This window comes from Jaculus jaculus, chromosome 14, assembly GCF_020740685.1.
Source record: "Jaculus jaculus isolate mJacJac1 chromosome 14, mJacJac1.mat.Y.cur, whole genome shotgun sequence".
In the NCBI taxonomy this organism is placed as follows: Eukaryota; Metazoa; Chordata; class Mammalia; order Rodentia; family Dipodidae; genus Jaculus; species Jaculus jaculus.
In genome coordinates this window covers 84,532,741-84,559,220 of record NC_059115.1, presented here as the reverse complement: position 1 = coordinate 84,559,220, position 26,480 = coordinate 84,532,741, and the positions used below count along the sequence as shown (strand labels likewise).

General features: G+C 39.4%; 1 protein-coding gene across 1 annotated transcript in view; it reads right to left on the bottom strand.

The window, feature by feature from the left end:
• Positions 1-15,161: 15,161 nt before the first annotated feature.
• Positions 15,162-26,480, bottom strand: part of Tbca (tubulin folding cofactor A) — a 76,459-nt gene continuing 65,140 nt past the window's right edge. Inside the window, exons 3-4 of the mRNA XM_045134234.1 lie at positions 17,725-17,811; positions 15,162-15,448 (exon numbers count right to left, since the gene is read on the bottom strand). Of these exons, the coding sequence (XP_044990169.1) occupies positions 15,368-15,448; positions 17,725-17,811 (168 nt within the window). The 3' untranslated portion in view covers positions 15,162-15,367. The remainder of the gene's footprint in view (positions 15,449-17,724; positions 17,812-26,480) is intronic.

Below are 26,480 nucleotides of genomic sequence, written 5' to 3'. Positions count from 1 at the left end.
GGAGGACTGCTAGTGAACAGCCAACCACATAGCATCTCTGAGCAGCTTTTTAGTGCCTCTTGAATATGAATGAGTAGCAAGAAGCATTAGACACCTGAGAAACACCTTTCTAGATGAAAGGTGGAGATCAAACCAAGAAAATGAAGCAGCTTAGAGAACCAGGCAATCATGCAATTGACAGAAAGAAATGTGAGGAGAATTAGAATCACAGAATCAAAGAGATGAGAAAAGTACATTCATACAGCAAGTGTAAGGTGATGCATAAAGGAAGACTGAGAGAGTCATAAAGCTCTTAGGATTAAAAAGATGGTAGCACCAAAAAAAAAAAAAAAAAAAAGATCAGTAGAAGGAATAAAGAAGGAATTGATGAAATTTCCCAGAAAGCATAACAAATAAACAGATGGAAACTGAACAAAGATAGTATGTATTTGAGTAGCACTACTCAACAGAAAGCATTACGAACTACATTTATTAACATGGATTTTCAGGCAGCCTCATTAAAAAGGTAAGAAATAAGCCAGGGGAGTTAATTTTAGTAGTTAATTTGACCCACTAAATCTAAGACACTCGCATTTTATTTAACACAAAGTGTAAAGTTGCTAATGATACATTCCACACTTTTTTTTTTCCCATAATGAGTCTTATAACAGGTCTTCAGTTTGGGCAATTCTCATTTTAAGTGTCCAACAGATACAAGTGCCTAGGGCTACAATACTGGACAATGAAGACAAAGAATGATCTAGATCCTTTAATTTCTAAATAATAGAATTCTCTCCCTCTCTCTCTTTCTCTCCTTGCAAATAAATAAAACAAAAAATTCAAACAAAAATAATAAATAATGGAGTTCTAGGAAGAAAAAGAAAGGAAGATATGGGATTCTTGAAACAGAGGGCTTAGCACATGAGCAAGGCAGAGGGGTGCCATCCAGAGTAAAGGTATGTGGTCCCAAGCTGCCAGTTCTAAACACAGCCAGAGAAAGGAGAGATCCATGACCAAAGCCAAATGTGATTATATATATATATATATATTTGAGAGAAAGATAAAGATGCAGATATATAGAGAGAATGGGCACCCCAGACCCTTCAGCCACTGCAAACATACTCCACATCCATGTGCCACCTTGTGTATCTGGCTTACATGGGTTCTTGGTAATCAAGCCTGGATCCTTTGGCTTTGCAAGCTGCCTTAACTGCTAAGCCATTTCTCTAGCCCACATGATAAGTTTTAAAGTTTGAAAAAATTTCCTCCAATTCTTTGGCAGATTTGTTGAAGCATTTCAAAAGAAGTTAGTAATAGATTTATAGAAAACTAACATAAAAAATGGAGGCCATTACTAATTATGAGAAAAATAATTATGGGATAATCAAACATATAATCAAGGCACATTGGTCCAAGAGAATGAGGTTCTTAGCCATCATTACAAGATGTCAATAAATGCTGCTATACAGGGAGCAAGGAGAAGAGGCAGAGGCTAAGTGAGCATCCCTCACGTGGGGATGTGGCTCAGTTGGTAGAGTGCTTGCTTAGTATGCACAAAACCCTGTATTCAATCCCAGCACCTGTAATCCCAGCATTTGGGAGGTGGAGGCAGGAGGATCATGAGTTCAAGATCATCCTCAGCTACATAGTAAGTTCCAAGCCAGAGTGGGACACATGACACCCTGTGATAAAATTCAATAAAGAAACATTTTTTAATTAAGAAAAAACTTCTATCCATGTGACATATCAACAAAAAATAAGCAATATATAAGGAAGCAGTAGTTTTGGTAGGATAACTGCTGAGAGAATTGAGTGAAGAGATTATATACTTCTAGGAGAAGGCTTGAGAGGGTTTCTAAGAAGAGCTGGGATTTTTCACTGCTCCTTGAGAAATGGTTATATTGTCTAGTGTAGTTATTTCCAGCTTTCCTCCTCCTCCAGTGAGAAGAATTGTTTAAATAAATAAAACATTATTGATTCACAGATGTCTATGAAATAGAAGGAAGAATGGTAAGAGTATTGTATCCTTCAAGGTTATTTTTCCTTTTTGATTTCTCTTGATGTTGCTTTTAGAGAATAAAACTAAAAGGATTTTATAGATTAGCTGACTCTCTGATCCCATGGTCTTGGTGAAACCTCCCCCTGGAGATTGTTTAATCCTGAGTCCAGCCTCAAATCTGCTTCATCAGAATCTCAAAAGGTGCAGCCAATGAGCCCTTCAGGAGGGACATGTTCCCTCTGCAGTAGCCACTTTTTCACCTTACAGTTCCAGAAAATGGATGTACAGGCAGCTTGAGGTTTCTCTGAGTGTGGTGATCAGAGATACCTGAATTTCTTGGACATTATAACTTTCTAGAACTTGTGAGTGCTCAGGCCTTACCCTAGATCCATTATATTTTTCCCCCTTCCTTTCACTCCCTTCCCCACACTTCCCTTCCCCTCTCCTTTTTTGAAATGTTTTATTTATTTATTTATCTATCTATCTATCTATCTATCTATCTATCTATCTATCTATCTATTTATTTATTTATGACAGAGAGAGAGAGAGAGAGAGAGAGAGAGAGAGAGAGAGAGAGAGAGAGAATGGGTGTACCAGGGCTTCCAGCCACTGCAAACAAGTTCCAGACACATACACCACCTTGTGCATCTGGCTTTCTCACTTTGCTTGCTTGGGTACTGGGGAGTCAAACTTGGGTCCTTAGGCTTCTCAGGCAAGCGACTTAATTCTAAGCCATCTCTCTAGCCCCCCTCTCATTTTTTTGAGACAGGGTCTCACCCTAGCCCAAAGTGTCCTGATCTCACCATATAGACCAGTCTGACCTTGAACTAATGGTGACCCACCTGCCTCAGTCCCTTAAGAGCTGAGATTATCAGTGTGAGCCACAGTGTTCCTCACTTGGAACCACCAATTCCCATTGTAAGTAGATGTGGCTGGTGAGTGGAGTCCGGGATATGGGTTCATTCCTTCACTTTGGCAAAGGAGGCAGAGAAAGCAAGGGTTAGATATTTTTTCAGTTCCTTTCATGCAAGACAATTTTCCCTGTACATTGGTGGGTGGGTAGGGGGTGTTACTCAGATGCTGAAATTAACAAAAGCTGGGATGGAGAAGAGGAAGCAGGGTAGCTTTAGAGAATGGTGGGATGTGAGTAGGGAAGGTGAGAGGTTTCAGCAGTACCAGAGAAGCTCTGTGTATCAGAGGTGTCAAAGGGGGTAGTGAAATGTTCACCTGTGTGAGATGGGGGTTTCAGGAGTCGTGTTGGAAGCAAACCTGGCCAGATGTTTGGCTGGGTCTTTTTGTTTTGTTCTTTTTGGAGGTAGGATTTCACTCTAGCCCAGGCTGACTTGAAACTCACCCTGTAACCCCAGGCTGGCCTTGAACTCATGGCAATCCTACCTCAGCCTCCTAAGTGCTGGGGATTAAAGATGTGAGCCACCATGCTCAGCTTGTTTGGGTCCTAAAGGTCCCAAGGTCTAGCAGGAGCTGGGACTTTAAAATGATCTAGGCAATGTGCAGACCAAGACTTCCTTGTGAACAGAGGCATATAAGAGATTTGGTCTTTTTCTCATCAAGTCTTTGTTGTGTGAGGTTCTGGGAACAGAATGGTGAGTAAGAAAGGTAAGATCTCCCATCTTTAGGCAACTTCCAATCTAGCCAAAAATACCAATAGCAGACAAGGTGGCTTTTCAAAGCAGAGACGGGGGCTGGAGAGATGGCCTAGTGGTTAAACGCTTGCCTGTGAAGTTGCCTGTGGGTTCAAGGCTCGATTCCCCAGGACCCACATTAGCCAGATGCACAAGGGGGCGCATGAGTCTGGAGTTCATTTTCAGTGGCTGGAGGCCCTGGCGCGCCCATTCTCTCTCTGCCTCTCACTCTCAAATAAGTAAATAAAAATAAACAATTTTTTTTTCTTTAAAAAAGCAGGAATGGGAGCAGTCAGTGACAGTGATGTGTGGGAGAGAAGGCTTGCTTGGGATGTGAGGTTTAAACTGAGGCCTGAACCATTCAATCAGAAGAAAGAACAAACTACCTGGCCTACACAGGGATGAGGATCAGAGAATGTTAAAGTTCCACACTCATTCTTATTTCTGAGACCCAGACACTCCTTCCTTGGCTGCTATAAAGCTTGGTTAGCTTCCAGAGTTGGAGAGAGAGAGAAAGAGAAAGAGAGAGAGAGAGAGAGAGAGAGAGAGAGAGAGAGAGAGAGAGAGAGAGAGAGGGAGGGAGGGAGGGAGGGAGGGAGGAAGAGAGGGAGGGGGAGGGAGAGAAAGTAAATATTGATCCTTGTGGTAGTTTGAAAATCCATGGCTCCATAGAACCATGTGTTTTATTAAAATTAAACTTGTAACTTGGGTCTCTGGCCATCCAGCTGGAGGAGGTGTCACTGGGACCCAAAGGTGTAGAGAGGAGAGGACAGTTTTGAACTTTGGGTTTGTGCTTGTTGCTTTTTGGCGTTTGATTTTATTTATTTATTTATTTATTTTTTGAGGTAGGGTCTCCAGGCTCACCTGAAATTCACTATCTAGTCTCTGGGTGGCCTCAAACTCATGGAGATCCTCCTTCCTCCACCTTTGAAGTACTGGGATTAAAGGCATGTGCCACCACTGTTTTTTTGTTTTGTTTTGTTTTGTTTTTTCTTTCTCTCTCTCTACTTGAATGTATAGAAGTAAGCAGTTTCTTCCACTATTGATGGAAATTCTCCTGGATCTATAAGCTGTAAGAAAATTCCTTCTCCTATAAACTGTGTCTGTTTTAGATGTTCATCCCAATATTGTAGAACTGATAGTGACAATCCTTATCTCATTGCTTTTGGGTTCCTTACTGCCCAGTTCCTTTTTTTTTTTCCCTTGCATATGTGGGGTGAGGGAGGATATGGCCTTTAACTTGAAATCTTCCATCTGAGCTCTCTGATTGCTCAGATTACAGACATGTTCCATCAATCCCCAATATCTCTTTAAAAGACATTTCCCCCCTTGGGGTTTTTTATTTTTATTTTTTGTCATGGTTGGTTTTTACTGCTGGCAGCTAACAGTTCTGATTTACTCCTGACTGTGGTTAGAACTAAGTAGGTTACTTTTTATTGACCACAAGTGGTACATGCTGTGTTTTGATTAGCACCTCAAACAGGGCTGTCTTGTGTTGTTGCTAGGTCAGAGACTGTTACCACACTGGTGAGTGGATATTTGTTAGTTACTACCCTATGTTACATATCCCTCCTCTCCTACCAAGAGTTCTGTGTAACTTTTGGGGAACCCATCTCTGTCATACTTAAAAATATATATATTTCATTTTATTTATTTGAGAGAAAGAAGGAGAGAGAACGAAAGGGGGCAGGGAAAGAATGGGCATACCAGGGCCCCCCACCACTGCAAACTCCAGATATGTGTGCTACCTTGTGTATTTGGCTTTACATGGGTACTAGAGAATAGAACCTGGATCCTTTGGCTTTGCTAGCAAGTACCTTAACCACTAAGCCATCTCTCCAGCCCATCTGCCATTCTTTTTTTTTTTTTTAAAGTTTTTTTAATTGTTTATTTATTTATTTATTTGAGAGCAACAGAGAGAGAGAGAGAGAGAGAGAGAGAGAGAGAGAGAGAGAGAGAATGGGCACGCCAGGGCCTCCAGCCACTGCAAACGAAGTCCAGACGCGTGCGCCCCCTTGTGCATCTGGCTAACATGGGTCCTGGGGAGTTGAGCCTGGAACCGGAGTCCTTAGGCTTCACAGGCAAGCGCTTAACCGCTAAGCCATCTCTCCAGCCCCCCATCTGCCATTCTTATTTTTTGTTTGTTTGGTTTTTCAATTTTTCAACATAGGGTCTCACTCTAGCTCAGGCTGACCTGGAATTCACTATGTAGTCTCAGGGTGGTCTCGATATTACAGTGATCCTACCTCTGCATCCCAAGTACTGGGATTAAAAGTTTGCACCACCACACTCAGCCCATCTGCTATTCTTAGTCATGAGATTTCTCTTTTCTTCCTAGATTTGAAGGTAGACCTCTGGGTGGTTTAAACTGTCAGCATATCTCTTCCCTGTACCCACAATGATGGGTTTATGAGCTAGTAGTAACCTGTGATAGGCTAACTAGTAAAGTATATGGCTCTAGGCACATGAGTTAAACTTAGTCATGAAGTCTAAGCAGATCTAATCATGGGGGAGCTCTTCTGGGCTTCATGCAGGTGCCAAATTACACATATGAGTGATAGTTGATACCTTTGGTGACAACTTAGTCCAAAGACAAATGTTTGTAAATTTTAAGTATATGGCAAAGTCAGTCTTTTTTTTTTTTTTGGAGATGGCTGACAAAGCAGCCTCTTTGTCAAACACCATCACTTATTAGACAGCAGGAGTTAGTTCTGAGTTTCCACTCCAAAGTGATTCTTGTTGCCACCATCCATTCCATTGACAAAAGTAAGTCAGAGCTACACCTGACTCCCCCCAAATGGGAGTATGCTATTCTACTTAGGAATGAGTACAAAATATATATGAACGGTGATGGTTATCTGGACATATCATTTTTCAATTACAACCTAAGGAATGATATGTTTGCCAGTTTAAAACAAAAAAGGTTGAATCATCAACTAGAGTATCTGAATCGACATGTATCTATTTTTTGTTCATTTTTATTTATTTATTTGACAGTGACAGAGAAAGAGGCAGAGAGAGAGAGAGAGAAAGAGAGAGAGAGAGAGAGAGAGGGAGAGAGAGAGAATGGGTGCACCAGGGCATTCAACTGCAAATTAACTCCAGATGCATGCACCACCTTGTGCATCTGGCTTACGTGGGTCCTGGGGAATCAAGCCTCGAGCCGGGGTCTTTAGGCTTCACAGGCAAGCGTTTAAACACTAAGCCATCTCTCCAGCCCGACAAGTATCTATTAAAAGTAACTGAACTAATAATTAATCACCTTCCAAAGTAGAAAGCACTGAGCTTAGATGAGTACAATCCAACATATAAAACAGAAATTATACCAAGTAGTTATAATCACCTTCACAACATAGAAGCAGGGGGAATATTTATGGACTCATTCTATGAGGCTGGTATTACCTATGCTATACCCAAATATATACAAAAAATAAATACACCACAATACCTTTCATGAACACAGGTGCGAAAATTCTCAAATGTATTAGTACATTGAATTCACAACCATATAAAAAGAATAAGTACTACTGTCACTGTGGCACACAGGGTCCTGCTTACAGGTTCTTAGTCTCTTAGAGCAAAGAATTTAAAAATGGACATAGAAGGGACCTCAAAGATGATTCATTGACACTGGGAAGAAAACAACGGGGAAAGCAGGAGACCTCATCAGCTGGAAGATGGAAAGAAGAGGAAGACAGAAAGTTATGCTTTTTGAGCAAGAAGTCAAGAAAGTGGGCAGACTCGGTAACTGAAGGTCCTAGAGCAGCTGTCTAGAGGAAAGGACGTTGGTGGTAGGTACATATCTCATTAAGAGCCTCCCATAAATCTTTGTGTGTATGTGATGTGCATGTATGTGCGTATGCATGTTAATGTATGTGTGCACATGTGTGCATGCATGTGTGGAGGCCAGAGGTTGATATTGAGTGCCTTCCCCAATCACTCCGCATTATTTTTGAGACAGGAATTTTCAGAATGTAAAGCTCACTGATTCAGCTAGACTAGCTGGCCAGCAAGTCTTGGGTTTACAGGCTCATACCACTTGAGACCAGCTTTTACATGGGTGCTGTGGATCCTAACTCAGCTGCTCAGACTCAGATGGCAAGCACTTTACCCACCAAGTCATCTCTCCCCTCCACTGCCCATTTTCTTTTCTTGTCTGCAAGTGTTTCATGTTGCTTCTCACCTTCATGCTTTTTATTGATCTTGACTGCAAGAACAGATCTCCTCCTTAACACAGGAGGTCTCTGGCCTTGTCTGGGCAAGAGAAGCTCTACTGTCTCCATCCAGAGTGTAACTGACCACTGACAGGCCACTGCTAAAGGTGATTACCCACCAACCATGCTGTGTGCTTCAGAAGATGCTGAACTGCTGCTATCCATATATCCCAAAGAGGATCCCTGATATGAGGCACCCACTGCCTAACACAAGAAAGGATGTTGCCAAATACAACTATGTTATTTGTGCCAAAGCAAGCTGACAGACTGATATTACTGTCTCAAACAATGCCTGGGAAGCAAATGGCTGTGAGTGGCCCTTTTCCCTCCCTTCCTCCCAGCATCCCCTATCACAAAGAGGAAATGGGAATTATTCCAGATGTGAAAGGTTGAACCAACATTCAAAAACCAATAGGCTAAAAGCAAAAAAACACATGATCATTATATTAGTTCTTTTTAATATTGTTGCATCAAAATACCTGGTAAAAGCAACTTAAGGAAGGGCGTTTATTTTGGCTCACAGTTCAAGGTTATTGTCCATCATAGTGGGGAAGGCACGGTGACAGGAACATGAAGCAGCTGATCCCATTGCAGCTGTGACCAGTAGCCAGGGACAGATGTATGTTAGGGCTCAGCCAGCTCTTTTATATAGTTCAGGACTTCAGTCTACGGAATGATACTGTCTACTCCTAACTCAACTTAATCAAGATAATCCTTCATAGGTATGCCCAGAGACTGACCTAAGTTAGATAATTCCTCCCTGGCATGCCCAGAGACTAGTTTCCTAGGGGATTCTGGGTACTCTCAAGTTGACATTCAATATAACCTACCACAACCATTAGTGATAGAAAAGACATTATTCTTTCTTTTTTTTCTAAAGGTAACTTGCTCAACTATATTGTTTCTTTTTTTAAAGATTTTTTTTTTTTTTTTGTACTTGAGATAGACAGAGGGAGAGACATAGAGAGTGAGATTGGGTACACCAGGGATTGCAAATGAACTGCAGACACATGTGCTACAATGTGCATCTGGCTTACATGGGACCTGGAGAATCGAACCTGGATCCTTAGGCTTCGCAGACATGCACCTTAACCATCTCTCCAGCAAAAGCTGACATTATCTTTAATGACAAAAATAACTAGAAGCTTTCCCATTCAAAATGAACAAAACAATGATTTGAAGGTAGTAAGATAAGGAAAGAAGCAACTGGTGTTTGGATTGGGAAGGAAAAAATAAAACTGTATGCTGATGATACTGTCCATCTAAGAAGTTCAAAAGAAGCAATAAAAGTTAATATAGAAATGTCAGTTGCTTTCATATGTATTGGCAATGAAGTGGTGGAGTTTGAAACTGAAATCATCTATTAGCACTCCTAAAAAAATGGAACACAGTAATAACTTTAACAAACTCCGTATGAGGAAAACCATGATGAACAAAATCAAGAAACTAAATAAAGAAAGAGATATATAATGCTCATAGTAATGCTGCTGGGTTATTAGTTATTTCTGGCTTTACCTACAGATTCAATGCAACCATATCAAAATCTTAGCAAGTTATTTTGTGATAATGAACGTAAAGCAAAAGATCCAGAATAGACAAAACAATGAAGAGGATGAATACAGTTAGAGAAGAAAAGCCAGGTGTGGTGACCTACGCTTTACTCCCAGCACCTGGGAAGTAGAGGTTGAAGTTTGAGGCCACCCTGTGTTACAGAGTGAATTTCAAGTCAGCTTAGGTTACAGTCAGACTCGGTCTCACAAACACCCCAGAACAAACAAATAAATAAATAAAACTGAAGTGAGCATATGGTTCAGAGGTTAAAGCTGCTTGCTTGCAAAGCCTGTAGCCCAGGTTCGATTCCCCAGGCCAACGTAAAGCCAGATGCACAAAGTGGCATATGCATCTGGAATTTGTTTGCAGTGCCAAGAGGTCTTGGCACAATCACTCTCCTCCCCTCTTCTCTGCTTGCAAATGAATAAAAATTAAAAACAAAAAAAGGAGGCAGAAACAGCCCAAGACTTACTATAAAGCTATAGTAACTAAGGTACTAAGGTAAGTGTGCAATGGCAAAAGAACAGAGAAACAGGTCAATCAGTGGAATAGAACAGAAGTAGACCCACACAAAATTGTTCAGCCTTTGAAAAAGGGCAGAGGTAGTCTGAATAAACAGTGCTGGATCCACATGCCACAGACCAGGAGAAAACATTTTCAAGACACATCTAATAAAGTACTGTCCCCAAAATATATGAACTCTTGGGGGCTGGGAAGATGACTCAGCAGTTAAAGGCACTTGTTTGCAAAGCCTACTGGCCCAGGTTTGATTCCGTAGTACCCATGTAAAGCCAGATGCACAAAGGGGCACATCCATCTGGAGGTTGTTTGCACTGAAGAGACCTGGTGTGCCCATATTCTTTTTTTGGGGGGGGGGGGTTTCGAGGTAAAGTTTTACTCTAGTTCAGGCTGACCTGGAATTCACTATGTAGTCTTAGGGTGGCCTCGAACTCATGATGATCCTCCTACCTCTGCCTCCCAAGTGCTGGGCTTAAAGGTGTGTGCCACTACACCTGGCTCCATATTCTTAAAAACACATAAATTAAAACAAACAAACAAAAACCTCTTGGGGATGGAGAGATGGCTCAATAGTTAAAGGTATTTGTTTGATTTCAAAGTCTGACAGCCTGGGTTTGATTCCCCAGTATCTACATAAAGCCAGATGCACAAACTGGCACATACTGGTACACACCTTTAATCCCAGCACTTAGGAGGCAGAGGTAGGATTGCCTTGAGTTCGAGGCCACTCTGAGACTACATAGTGAATTCCAGGTCAGCCTCGGACAGAGACCTTACCTTGAAAAAAAAAAGTAGTTGACAAAGTTGCAATTCTTTTTTAAAAAGACATTATTTAACTTGGAAAGCAGAGGTAGGAGGTAGGAGGATCGCCATGAGTTCAAGGCCACCCTGAGACTACTGAGTAAATTCCAGTCTGGGCTAGAGCAAGATTCTATCTCAAAGACCCCCCCCCCCCATATATATATTTTATTTATTTGGAAGCAGAGAAAGATAGAGACAGAGAGAATGGGCATGCCAGGGCCTCCTGCCACTGTAAACAAACTCTCTAGACACATATGTCACTTTGTGCATCAGATTTTATATAGGTACTAGAGAATCCACCCCGGGGTCATTAGGCTTTGCAGGCAAGTGCCTTAACCACTGAGCAATCTCTCCAGCCCCCAAGCTGCAATTCCAAACATGGTTCACATATTTATTTGTTTGAATGTATTGAAGGAGCCATGTTCTTTTTCCTGGAGAATTACCATATGGGTTTTTCGATCTCAACCTTGTCACTTCCTATATGTTATCTTCTGGTCTGTTTGATACATACCTGAGCAAAGTTACCTCAGAGATGGTGCTGTGTTCTTTCAATCGTATTCCATTAGCACTAATGTAATGGCTGGCTGTCACTCTTACTGATATTAAATCAATCTGTGGGTTTAGCTCTTATCAATCTAAGCCATTCATAAAGTTTGCCAATAGTCTCTCATCTAGTGGTTTCAGGAAATGCACATTTTAGAGCATTGTAGTCTTATTGCCTGTTTATTTCTATTTCTACCACAATGTATTGGAGTGCACCTTCCAAAATTTGTCATCTTTATACAAGAATTTTAAAAGTTCCTTGTCAAACTGTGTGGTGGTGGTAGGGGGGATAATCTCAGAGTTGAAATTCTTTTTTATTCATGAAGCTTGTTATATATATTTCCTTTATACTTGTTCTTTTAAACTTACATTCCAAATAGGTATACATTCATGATACATAGGACTAGGTTTCATAAAGACATCTTCATGAAGACTATCTTCTATCCTGAGTACATTCTCTTCATAACCTCTTTTCTCTTCCCCCCACTTCCTTCCATTAGTTGTTTCCTTGGACAGTTTCTTTTCTACTTTCATGTCACATTACTTGAGGTATCTATATAGTCAAACCACAAATAAAACATGCAGTATTTGTCAGAGATTAAGTTTTAACATAATAGTTATCTCCACTTGCATCCATTTTCTTGCAAATAATACTTTATTTTTCTTTGTAACTGAAAAAACTCCACATGCGAGCACCCCCACCCCCTCATCCATATAAATAAAGATAGAAATCCTTATTTCTGTTGAATCCTAGGTTGGTTCCACAACCTAGCTATTGCACATAGTGCTGCAACAAACACTGAAGTGCAAGTAGCTCTGTGGTACGTTGACCTGCTAAGCCTGGGTAATCACAGTTTTGTCAACTGTCTATCATGGCTAGCAAGTACACAGACATGTAACCAACATGTAGTACCCATGCTTTATGTGTGGTGTGGGTATGCATGTATGTGTGCAGAAGTGCACTGTTTATGCTCGCAACAGAGACCAGAGAACATCAGGTGTCTATTGCTCATCTGTTTCCTAGAGATGGCTTCTCTCACTAACCCTGCAGCTGCCACTTTTGGTCAGACTCACTAGAAAGCCTCAGTGACTCTCTGGTCTCTACTCCCCATAGGCCTGGGGCTATGGATATGCTTCACTTAGTTTACACAGGCATGGAGAGAACTTGAATTTTGAAAATATTATTTCTCCATATATAGTACAAGTCATTTAAAAGCATCTTCTTGGTTCTCTGGAATTCCATTTTTGGTACTATTTGGCCATTGTTGGCCCACAGTAAACTTTATATCATACGTACTCATTTTATAGGACTGCTTTAACAAAATACCAAACATTAGGTGGCTGAAATTTATTGTTTCACATTCTGGAATCAGGGTGTCAGTTTGGCCACACCCTCTTAAGATTCCAGGGGAATATGTTCCATAGCTTCTTTCAACTACTGGTATCTAACAGTCAACAGGAAGAAACAAAAAAAATGAAGTGCACGTCTAGTGTAGCATAATGTTACCTTTCTGGGCAACAGTTTAATATATGAACAGATACTTCTCAGGTTCTGAGAGCAGTTCAGACTAATGGTGGAGAGCAATGTGGGTCTCAGTGAAGCCCTCTTGAAAACTTCAAGTACACGAATACTTATAATCTGTATCATTGTACACCATTTCTAAACCATTCAAGTACACTAATACTTATAATTTGTTTTGTAGTACACCATTTCTAAACCATTCCATTTCCTTCCAGCTAAAGCACTTAAAGGAGTTTCAAGGACTAAACCATCTGATTAACCCTTTAGTACTAAATGCTTCTCAGCTCTGGCTCTCACATACATGTCAATTTTTCACTGACATTCAGAGGCCCTACTTCATCATCAAAGAAAGGATTAATCTACCCTTGGTTTATCTAAATGACCAAATAATAAGATTTAAATGATAACCAGCTGTAGGCTATGTCCTTATTAAGTTTGATAGGATTTTTAAGAAGCCAACTAATGTAATGAAGTTTGCAAAGTGGTTTAGATTAAACAGATTTGACTGCTCAATTTGGAAGAAATTCAGTGCACAGGTAAGGGCATAACAGCGATTTAAAAATATTAAGCTATGAAAGTTACTGACCAGAAAGTTGAGAACTGTTAGATGGACCTTCCATTATTTTAGCCAGTTTTCATTACTCATAAAATAAACATGTACTTATTTTCATCATGTACTCCCTCCACCTTCCCCAAGTTCTGTTCCTTCCCAATGAACTATTTATATAGTATAAAAGAGGATAAAGGAAGGGCAACCTAGTTCTTGGGATATTAATACTCATTTAGAAATGTAAGTGTCCCAAAACCTCAGGCAGAAAGCCCTTGCCTAGGATCACTGACAAAGGATGACTGATTTACAAGCACCAATCTCCTAAGAAGTGAAGATGCTGGGTCTGGGGTGGGGTACATTCTGCACTTTATAAAAGGAGCTTTTAAAAACAATTCTTCAATAGCTTAAGTAAGCATGCTATGGTTTCTAATCTGCAGCCTTGAAAATTTGGTCAAGCACACTATTATTTAAGTATTTTATAGCACCAAAAGTCCAAGTTTCCTTTTTTCCTATTGTGAGTTTAAATGTTAAATACTGTTCTGGTTTATTCTATTAATGTTCATTTTAGGCTGGGGATACAAAATTCATAATATGCTCTAGGTATATAAGAACACTAAATGAGCTGTTATATATTTTTAGAAAATAAACTCAAAGGATTAGTTAATGAGTTTACAACTGTGCTGGAAAATTACTTTGTGTCAAAATGATATTCATGTCCAGTTAATCAAGAGAGTCAGGCTATGCCTAATAGCGAGGGTCTATAACCCCAGCTACTTGGGAGCCTAGCACAAGAGGATCATAAGCTGAAGGCCTGCTTGGTCTTCACAGCAAGGTCAAGGCCAATCTGAGCAACTTAGTAAGACCCTGTCTCAAAGAAAAAAAAAGTGAAAAAAAAAAATGCACCATAAGGCAGGAGATGTAGCACAATCCCCAGGACCACAACTATCAAGGCTTGCTGTGCTGTGCTGCTGCCTCTGTAATACTTGGCCTCCATCTTCCAGCTTAGTTCAGCGGTGCCATGTCAGAGCTTGAAGCTAGTCCTGTGGGGTGTGGGGTGGTATTCACATCATAGAAGTTGAAAAAAGCTACATATCAGACGATCTCTTTCTATTGAAGAGCTTTTAAACATTTCCCATCACTGAAGTATTATTCCCTAAAAATATGTCACGTTTTCACTGTTTCAAAGAACCACATTTGAAGATCTAAGCAGTTAGTGTTTCCTGTGTAGGTTCATCTTTCTGGAGGAACATTTCTCATTGGTTTACAGTTGGTGGAAATGTAAAGGGATAATAGTGGGCCTCACCTTCCTTTGTATCAGGTAGTTGGAATCTCTTCAAGGTATATTTGGATTTATATTTAAAATATGGGATGCTATTCTTAATTCATGCTTATGGAGCAAACTATTTAAACTTCGGATAGAAACTGATGTTTTACTTATCTGTAAAAAAAAGAAATCTGATTTACATACCCTCCAAGGCTAAGGGACTACTGTGGAATACGTGGCGGGAAAAGAATATAAGTGCCAAAGAAAGGAGAGGACTGCTTACAATACTGTCTTTCAGACACAAAGTGGCTTGATTTTCATGACCTCACAGTGGCTGATGCTACCTATACAAGACCTGCATAACAGGAGGAAAAAAATTGATGGCATCAAAATAGTCTAGTTGGAAAGAAGGGATTTGTTGGATGGGAGCTGGGGAAAGGGAGGATGGCGAGAGGCAATTATGAGCATGCATGTTATCTGTATTTCTAGAAACTGTCGATTATTATTAAAAAATCTGATTTAATGACAAGCATTTAAACAGCTAAAGGAAAAGTTTGTAAAGTATGAAATAAACAATTTTATTTGATGAACTCATTTATTTGATGTAGTAAGTTATGCAAAGAAAATATATGCAATTGCATAAAAAGAATCATCCTCATATTACTAAGCACACAGCAGTGGTCTCGAAAATAATGAAGTATAGAATGGACCCCAGGATTTAGTGCAAAAAAAAAAAAAAAAAAAAAACCCTCACAAAAACCCCCACCCTGTACAGGAAAGTTTTAGGCTTCTAACTTCACTGAATCCAGTACTAAACGTGCTTCTTTGTATTCTTCTGCTTCTTCCAAGTCTTTTTCACTTTCCTGCAATGAAATATAACAAAAAATTAATATCACCTTTCTCAAATTTCACTGCTTTGTTATTTACCTAAGTATTACAAACCATTAAAAAATAAACAGAGCTGGAGAGATGATTTAGCGGTTAAGTCCTTGCCCATGAAGCCTAAGGACCCCGGTTCAAGGCTCAATTCCCCAGGACCCACGTTAGCCAGATGCACAAGGGAGTGCATGCATCTGGAGTTCATTTGCAGTGGCTGGAGGCCCTGGTGCGCCCATTCTCTCTCTCTCTCTCTCTGTTGCTATCAAATAAATAAATAAAAATAAAAATAAAAACAAACAAACAAAAAACAACAACTCAGGCCGGAGAGATGGCTTAGTGGTTAAGGCACTTGCCTGCAAAGCTGAAGGACCTCAGTTTGATTCCCCAGGACCCATGTAAGCCAGATGCACAAGATGGCACATACATCTGGAGTTCGTTTGCAGCAGCTGGGGGCCTTGGCATGCCCACTCTCTCTCACACACAAATAAAATAAATAAAAATTATTTAAAATAATAAAATAAACAACTCAAGAACTAAAAGAAAAAGACTCCAAGCTGCCTCTAATTATACCACAGTTTTGTTCCTTTATTACAGGGAAAAAGGAAGAAGTAATAGTTTAGTTTGGTTTTATTATATATATTCTCATATAGTACAATAAAGACACAGTTGTCAGTCTGGGGATGTAGCTCAAATGGTAGAGTGCATGCCTAGCATTCACAAAGCCCTGGGTTCGATCCTTAGCACTGCATAAAATGGTGTGGTGGCACATGTTTATAATCCTAGCATTCCAAAGGTAGAGTCCGTAGGATCAGAAATAAAATATTCTCTAAAGTTCTTGACACTAAATCATTAAATAAAAATATGCAAAAAAATTTAAGGCTCTTTTTTTGTCAACTTCATCATACAAAAAGAGAATTAACACTTGTATGATATTCATATAACATTCAGCCCAAAATAATACTCCTAACTACTTACTATGGAAAATGCAGCTATTGAGGTCACAACAGAGTTAAATACAATCTTTCAAATTAGAAGAGTGAAATGTCTGCTTATTAATAAGTGCTACATACTCTATATCAAAGGTTTTAAAAGATTGAATTTTTTAATACTAGGACACTTATTAATATTATACTGGTAATGTACCAATGCCTAAATTATTATACACAGGAAACCGATTTTTAAGTAAAACCAGGGTCAACAATTCAAGGTATGCAATGAAAGATGGCAACACACAATTAACATAGAATAGTAAAGAGTGTGTGTATTCAATATGAAAATTTAAGGCCAAAGGACTGAACTTACTTGCTTTTTTTTTGGGGGGGGGGGTTTCAAGGTAGGGTTTCCCTCTAGCCCAGGCTGACCATGCCTGGCTCTGAACTTGCTTTTTAAAAATATTTTTTAAATTAATTAATCTATTTGTATGGGGTGAGAGAGAGAGGGTAAAGGAAGAGGACAGAAAAAGACAGAGAGAGTGATAAAGTATGGCTACATATGCTACTGTAAACAAACTTCAGATGCAAAAGCCACTTTGTTCATCTACCTTTAAGTGGGTACTGGGGAACTGAATCCAGGCTGTCAGGTCTTGCAAGCAAGTACCTTTAACTGCTGAGCCATGTCAGCCTCAGACTGAATTTCAACTAAGACTGCTTGCAGCAGTTTCTTTAACCAATACACTATACTTTGAAAACCAACCAGTTCAAAATACTGCTAGACAATGTAGGTCAACTTATTAACTAAGTAGAAAGAATAATAAACATGATAATAAATCACTTTTACTGGAGTCATAGCTCAAAGCACAATTTAAACTCCCTTAATTACTTAAAGCATGCTGGCAAACAGGGAAAAATGAATGAAAATCTCTCCACCTAGCTCTGTGTTAAATACTTAAAATTTTTGTTTTCCATGTACTAGGTTAAAAACAACTTAAAAATATAAGACAGAAAAATTGGGTTGAAGAAGAGATCTTGAGTTTGGCTCCCCAGAATCCACACAAAAGCCTGATGCTGCAGTGATAGTATCTGAAATCCCAGCACAGTGAGGGTGAGAATAGAGACAGAGACAGGAGACTTACCCAAATACTTGTGGGCCAGCAAGCCTAGAAATTGCAGTTTGTGAGCAATGAGAGATCCTAACCTCAAATAAATTGGATAGCAAGGACCAAAAGCTACAGTTGTCCTCTGACCTCCACACACTAAGTGAGACATGTTCATAGAGAATGTGCATGCATGTCCATACACACAGACATAGCAATCATACTTACTAATATCTGCTGAAGATCAGTATATGCAGCCTCTAACCTGCGCTGGCAATCAGGGATCATCATCCGGGACTCTTGCAGGATCTCCGCCTACAATGAGAACCTCTGTGAGACATGCAGAGATGACAGAACTTACTTATTTTATACCTTGGTAAATATCTAATTATTTAAAGAAACTAGAAAAAGTGATGTTAAATGGTTTGATATTCTAATTTAACTGTGTTAACAAATTAGAAAGGTATCAGATTGTAAAATCTACAAATTCTAGAACTTATACGGAAGTCCTCCCCCGCCCTTTGGTAATCATCTTCTCATGGTAAGTGAAAATTAACTGAAAAAGCTTTCATTCAGCATTTACTTTAAAAGGCTATTTAAAATAAACAGTTTTCCCTGCTGTCACAAAGCACCTTTATCCAAAATGGGATCAGCTGGTTATATAAATATCTCCTGCATCTTTGGAGTAATAAAGAAAACCAGTGTTCAGATGATATCACATGGAGATAATTACTGCATGAGAAAAAGCTATTGAGTTATTGATCACACCATGTGCACACTGTGGGAGGTTCTCACTGAAAGGCAGAGGTAAAGAAAATGAAAAGCAAAGACCAGCAGGTTCATCTTTTGATGCTTATCATGCATAAAAAGTTATTACCTATCCTTGTGATTCATCTTAGGAGAGATATTATTCTCCCCATGAAGTTTGAGCCAAATTACCAATGTGGCACCCCTCTGGATCTGGACTTCTTGCCTATCCCTTCTGAAGAAAAACTATAGAATTAAACACATGAAAATTTATTCTAGGGGATATTTTTGGACATAAAATCTACCTTTCAAAGCTGGATTGTAACATAACAAATCATTTAAAAAAACTCAAATCAAGTACCGGGAAACCTAATAAGTCAGTCAGATATTGAATCTAAAAATAAGACTTTCTTCAGGTAGTGTAAGAAGCTTTGTTTCCTTAAGACTATTCTCAGAGGTAACAGGTACCACATAACATTTATTTCCAAACAGATAATATTTGATTAAGTATCTTCAGAGAAATGGGTATAAAAATCCAATCCTTAACTAAGATTATCTCAAATAAAATAAAAAGATATAATTTAATGGTAATAATACTGACTTCTAACAGAAACTTTTAAAACAATTTTTAAATTTTTATTTATTTATCTGAGAGCGACAGCAAAAATGAGAGTAGCATGAATATATGGGCATGAACATTAAGAAAAATGCTTACAGGGCAGTTTAGTGAGTATAATATATACATTTACCCAGACAAGAGCAGGTGTTATATTTCTAGGATTCATGACCTCCCCCCCCACCCATAGGCCTTTGGTTAGTTTTTCAGTACCAGGCATGTATTCCCTCCCATGGATGGGGCCTCCAGTCCAGTTAGAGACAGCAGTTGGTTTGGCCCATAACAGACATGCTACTATTGCACCTGTTGGTTCATCTGGCCTGGCTGTCCAAACTTAAAGCTTTCAGAGTCCACTGTTGCTTATCTCCACTGAAGATTTCTTTCTCTCCCACAGAACTGCATGCAGCATAGCTTTATCCAGCTTTCTGCCAGCTGGCCTACATGGACATGGCAGGTCTGGAAAGATTTCTCAGTGACCTCGCAGCCCAAGCATATGGAGTCTTCAGCAATAGGGTCTTATCATCTACCATTCCTGGTGGGGAAAAAAGACCCTTGGCAACGTCCTGTAATGCTTTGGGGGCCTCAGGGACTTCTGTGGCCAACAACTCATTTGGAAGGTATCCCATTCCTGGCCCTGAAATTTTTCTACTAACAATCTATTGCTTCTGGGTGCACCATTGCCAAAAAAGTAGGTTTCCATGTGGCTTATTCATATCCTCTTAGATTCTGATTATCCTTCCCACTACCCTTCCTTTACTCAATCTCTTCCCCAGAAATCACTTTGGCCATTCTAACTCTCAGTAATCAGTTCATGTACTTAACATATATACAATACCATCCCCTTAAGTCCTCCCCTCTCCTCTATCCCTTATAGCTCCTTTCTAGCTTACTGGGCTCTGCTATTGAGTTTTATTCCAACTCACAAGTCCAAACATTTGTAGCTAGGATCCACATATGAGAGAGAACACGTAGTACTTGGCTTTTTAGGCCTAGTTACCTCATTAAGTATATAATCCATTCCAGATCCATCTATTTCCCTGCAAATTTCATAATTTTATTTTCTTTAGTACTGAACAGAACTCTATTGTATAAATGTACCACATCTTCATTATCCACTCATCAGTTGAGGGAAACCTAGGCTGGTTCCATTCCCTAGCTGTTGTGAATATAGTGGCAACAAACATGGATGTACATGTAGTGAGACAAGTCCTTGGGATATATGCCTAAGAGTGGTATAGCTGGGTCATATGAAAAATCTATTTTTAGCTGTCTCAGGAACCCCCACATTTATTTCTACAATGGCAGTACCAGTTTACATGTGTACCAACAGTGTAGAAGGATTCCCTCCCCTTTTCCACATCATCATCATCATCATCATTTATTGTCATTTGTTTTCTTTTTTGCTTTTTTTGAGGTAGGGTCTCACTCTAGCCCAAGCTGACCTGGAATTCACTCTATTCTCAGGGTGGCTTCGAACTCACAGCAATTCTCCAACTTCTGCCTCCTGAGTGCTGGGATTAAAGGTGAGCACCACCATGCCTGGCTGTCATTTGTTTTCTAGATGATAGGAATGAGGTGGACTTTCAAAATAGCTTTTTATTTGCATTTCCCTGATGGCTAAGGATGTAGAACTTTTTTTTTTAAAATGTTTATAGGCCATCTATATTTCTTCTTTTGAGAACTCTCTATTTAGTTCCACATCCCATTTTTAAATTGGGATTTTTTTTAAAATTTTTATTTATTTTTATTTGAGAGCGACAGACACAGAGAGAAAGACAGATAGAGGAAGTGAGAGAGAATGGGCGCGCCAGGGCTTCCAGCCTCTGCAAACGAACTCCAGACGCGTGCGCCCCCTTGTGCATCTGGCTAACGTGGGACCTGGGGAACCGAGCCTCGAACCGGGGTCCTTAGGCTTCACAGGCAAGTGCTTAACCGCTAAGCCATCTCTCCAGCCCTAAATTGGGATTTTTTATTACTTAGGTTTTTAAGTATTATGTATGATGTAGGTTTGTCATAAATAGGCTTTATTACGTTGAGATATGTTCCGACTTTCACCATGAAGGGAAGTTGGATTTTGTCAAATGCCTTTTCTGCATCTATTGAGATGATCTTTGTTCTTTAGTCCACTTATATATTGTATTACATTTATCACTTTGCATATGTTGGACCATCCTTGCATCTCTGGGGATAAAGCCTATTTGGTTGGGGTGAATGATCTTCTTGATATATTCTTGTATTCTATTTGCCAATATTTCATTGAGAAGTTTTGCATCTATGTTCATGAGAGAGATTGGTCTGCAATTTTCTTTTTAAAAAATTTAATCTTTTTAAAATCTTTATTTATTTGTGAGAGCTGGAGGGAGGGAAACAGAAAGAAAGAGAGAAAATGGGCATGTCAGGGCCTTCAGCTGCTGTAAATGAATAGACACATGTGCCACCTTGGGCATCTGGCTTATGAGGGTCCTGGGGAATCAAACTTGGGTCCTTTGACTTGGCAGGCAAACACCTTAATGGCTAAGCCATCTCTCCAAGCCTGGTCTGTAATTTTCTTTCTTGGTTCTGTCTTTGTCTGGTTTTGGTATCTGGGTAATGCTGACTTCATAGAAGAAGTTTGGTAGTATTCCTTCCTCTTCTATTTTGTGGTGAAGTTTGAGAAGCATTGGTGTTGGTCGTTCCATAGAGGTCTTGTAAAATTCACCAGTGAGGGCTGGAGGAATGGCTTAGTAATTAAGGCACTTGCCTATGAATTCTAAGGACTCAGGTTCTATTCCCTAGTACCCAAATAAGCCAGATGCCCAAGGTGGCACATGCATCTGGAGTTTGTTTGCAGTGGCTGGAGGCCCTGGCACACCCATTCTCTCTCATCTTTCCCTTTCTTTCTCTCTCAAATAAATGAATAAATAAATATTGAAAAAATTCACCATCTGGGCCTGCACATTCTTTTTTTTTCAGTTGGGAGATTTTTTTTATAATTGCTTTAATCTCCATACTTGCTATAGATTTATTTGAATGGTTTATCTCATCTTGGTAAGTTTGGTAGGTCATATAAATTCAGGAAATCATCCTTTTCTGGTTTGTAACCAAGAACGTAGGTCTGTGTCTTTAGGTTATTTAAATGAAGTCATTGATATCAATCGTTACTATTGAAAGATGTGCATTTATTCCTGCCATTCTTATTGTTTTATAGTTCTCCCTATTTTTTCCTTTACTCTCTTGCATTAACTATTATTAGACTAGTATAACTATTATGAGGTTTAATAACTTATTAATGATAACTATTATTATTAGGGTTGTTTTTCTTGTTTCCTTGTGTATGCTTTTCTTTCTCTTCAGCACGAAGGACCCTTTTAAATATTTTCTGTAGAGATGGTTTAGTGGTCTTGTACTCCTCTAGCCCATTTTTGTTGAGGAATGTCCTTATTTCTCAGTCAATTTGGATGGATACCTTTCCTGGATAAAGTAACTTTTGTTGATAGCTGCTCTCTTTGAGAACTTGGAATACATCATTTGAAGCCTTTCTGACTTTTAAAGTTTGTGTTGAGCAATCTGCCGTTACCCTGATGGGCTTGCTTTTATATGTGACCTGATTTTTCTCTCTAACTGCTTTCAATGTATTTTTAGTTTGTGTGTTTTGTAGTTTAATTATAATATAGCGGTGAGAGGTTCTTTCCTGACTTTTGTCTGTTTGGTGTTCTAAAGGCTTCCTGTATCTGTACTGACATCACTTCCCCTATTTGGGGGAAATTTTCTTCTACAATTTTGTTGAAAATATGTACTATGCCTTTGAAGTGATATTCTTTTTTTTATTTGAGAGAGGGAGAGAGGGAGAGGGAGAGAGAAAGAGGGAAGGAGGGGGGAGAGAGAGAGTGAGAGAGAGAGAGAGAGAGAGAGAAATGGGCACGCCAGGGCTTCCAACCGTTGCAAACTCCAAATGCATGTGCCACCTTGTACATCTGGTTTACGTGGGTCCTGGGGAATCAAACTGAGGTCCTTTGGCTTCACAGGCAAGTGCCTTAACTGCTATGCCATCTCTCCAGTCCTGAAGTGATATTCTTTTCCTTCTACTATACCCTGAATTCTTGTTAGATCTCTTCATAGTGTCCCAAATATCTTGAAATTCCCATTCATGCCTTTTTAATAGTTTGTCCTTCTCTTTGTTGGACTGTATTAGATCTGCCACTTGGTCTTCTATTTTAGATATTCTGTCCTCTCCTTGATACATTCTACTGGTAAGAACTTCTAGAGTTTTCTATTTGACATGCTCTGTTTTGAGCTTGTATTTCTGATTGGTATGTTTTTATTATTTCTATTTCCGTGCTTGTGTCTTGTGTTGATCTCCTTATTTCATCAAGCTGTTTTCCTGTGTTCTCTTGGGATTCCTTCAGGAGTTTGTTTTCTTCTTTGATTCCTTTAATTTCTTTAAGCATATATATAAAATCATTGTTTTTTAACATCTTTGTCAGGCATTTCATCTAAATCAGTCTTACTGGAGGTCGTTTCTGATGGATTAATAATTTTTGGTGAAATTGTATTGTCTTTATTTTTTGTGTGTCTTGTATTATAATGTAGATATTTTTGCATCTTGAGTTAATTTGATGCTTGGATTTTCTAATTATCTGCAGTATTCTTAGCTGTGTAAATCTGACTTTACATGTCTTCAGGGTTGGAGTTTAAGGTGCCAGGTGTGGCTCTTATACTCCCAAAGCAACAGCAGAAGTGACCTTAGATCACTATTCAAGTATTCCACTAGGCTGGGTGGAACATATTATTGGCAAATTCTAAAATTCAACTGAGTAATATATACATTCAATCAAACAGATAATCTAATAGTCAAAGTCCTTTGGGTTGTACCACACCCTTAATCCTGTCAACTGGGAGGCATTTCTGGTTTGAAATGGACTCCAAGTAAGCATAGGCCAAGTTGAAACCCTATCCCCAATAATGACAAAAGAAAAACACAAAGGCCCTATAAATCAAGAAACATCAAAGGCAACAATAGTCAACACCAAAATACAGTTTTATTTGAGAATGGTAAAGCCAACCAAGAGTACATCAATCAAATCTAACATATAATCTCCTTTGACACGGAAGGTGAGATTAGCACTTCCAGTGTGGGCCTATGTGCCTGGCTTTGTGTAAGTAGGCCCTGTTACCTTTTAAAATGGCTTCCAGTCTCACCAATACTGACTGCCCACCTTGTTCCTTCTCTGTTGCGTTATGGATTCAGTCAGGCTGCTTGGGTCACTGGATCTGGTGTTCTGACCAGTTTTGCTGGATGCTGTGTGGCTGGGGAGTTGGATAAGTTCTCCAGTGGTTTGCGACACTTACGGATTGGGAAAGAGAGGCTATGCACAGTGCCTGGAATTGTACCAAATCTGTTCAGTAGGTCCACTGTGTGATCTCCTTTAGCAGTTGCTCAGTTGGTTCCTGCTGTCTTCCCCTTCAGGTTTCTTGACTTTGTGACAAGGTTGATGTGAATGGAAATTTCTTTTTTTTTTTTTAAATTTTTTTAAAAATTTTTTTTGTTCGTTTTTTATTTATTTGAGAGTGACAGACACAGAGAGAAAGACAGATAGAGGGAGAGAGAGAGAATGGGCGTGCCAGGGCTTCCAGCCTCTGCAAACGAACTCCAGACGCGTGCACCCCATTGTGCATCTGGCTAACGTGGGACCTGGGGAACCGAGCCTCGAACTGGGGTCCTTAGGCTTCACAGGCAAGCGCTTAACTGCTAAGCCATCTCTCCAGCCCGTGAATGGAAATTTCTTTCACCTGGTTTCTGTTCCCATGGCGCTGTGTCGCACTGGGCTTATGGGCGCATGGATCAGGGCCACTGGTGTTGTGGCAAGAGCTGCTTTTGGCTAGTCTCCTGCTTGCTAGAAGTTCTGGGTCTTTCCTGTTTCTCTACTGTGGTTAATTCCTTATACACCTTTACTTTTGGGTAGAAGAGTGTATCTTGCTGTTTTTCTAATTACTTCACCCCCTAGGCTGCCTTGGCATAGCTACTACACTGCCATTTTACTGCATCTTTCTTAAAAAGACACATTTCATATTGTAATCACTACACATATAATAAATGAACTTTTGGGGAGAAGTCACTGTCTAATTATGGTGCCAATAAATAGTGTTATATTATTTATGAAAAATGGGAGAAGAATATCTCAGTAGAAAAGAGAGATGTGTGGTTGAATATCCCTACTGCCAATCATTTCTGTTCCAGAATAGGACAAAAATTAAAAAAGAAACAAAAATGAAACAAGACTATGTTCAACAATTGAAGGCAAAAATCTGCATCCATCCATGGAGGTTGTAGAGGAGAGGTGTAACAAAAACAAAGTGCTAAAATCAAATGGGTCAATGTATGAATATTGTATTATTTTAGGGTCCTGAAAACTTTTACCTAATTACTTCATGTAAAAGAATCAAAATGTGAGCAGGGAATGGTAGTGCACACCTTTAATTCTAGCACTCAGACGGCAGAGGTAAGAGGATCACTCTGAATTTGAGGCTACCTTGAGAATACATAGTGAATTCCAGGTCAGCCTAGGCTAGAATGAAACCCTACCTTAAAACCCCCCCCACACAAAAAAAAAATCAAAATGAGAATGAGACCAGGAGGTACTCTCCCTGATTATTTAAAACATTCTACTAATATTTTTCATACATGAACATAATGTATTTTGATCATAATCCCCTCTAAATTACCTTCTTTTGTCTCCCCTTCCTCTACTTCCTTGCACTGAACCATTTTTTCCAATTACTCATAGTCCCTCTTCTATTCTGATGTTTCTATTTTGTTTTGTGCCCCCCTCTATCATCCACGTTGAAATGTTGATGAGCTCAATATAATGCAGGTTTAGGGGAGGTAACAACAGCCATTATGAGGTCATGAATACAATAGTCACTTCATGTCTGGAGAACAATGTCCCATCGCCCTGACTTTTGGCAAACAATTTTATGTAAGAAAATTTAGTAGTTTGAGACAGCATCATAAATGTATGTAATAAAACAGACCCGGTTTAGGAGAGATAAAGCCATAGCAAAATGAAAACTGGGAAGGATGGCACAGCCTTTAGCATAGAAGACAAACAGCTCTGTGGGTCTACAAAATGCTGTGATTAGATTCCTTAACTTAAAAAAAAAAAAAAGAGCAAATTCCAAGAAACCATTTTTGACTTTAAATTCTTGGGTAAGCTGGTACAGAACAATCGTTGAAATATCTATTGCATAAAAGAAAACATGAGTAGAGCTGTTCAATGGCAAAGCATAACAAAACACCACACCACACCACACCACACCAAACCAAAGGTCCCCAAATAACAAACCATGAATGGCCACAATATACCTAAAGTAGGAAAGGGATTGAGAAAAACAAGTAGGGTGGGATAAGGACAAGTGTTTTGGAAGACTCTGAACAAAGCCCTGCAATTGACAACTGTGTATACTGTAGGTTGATAATAGCAGCTAACAGAAAACTCTACTATTCTGTAATTAGATAGAGGATGGTAGTTTATAGTCTATGAAATCTAACAAACCACATTATAAACCATGGCCACTGTGACAACACAGAATTTTATTATCAAGTGTAGAAGAGATCTGTGAACACATTATTCCCCCTTTTTGC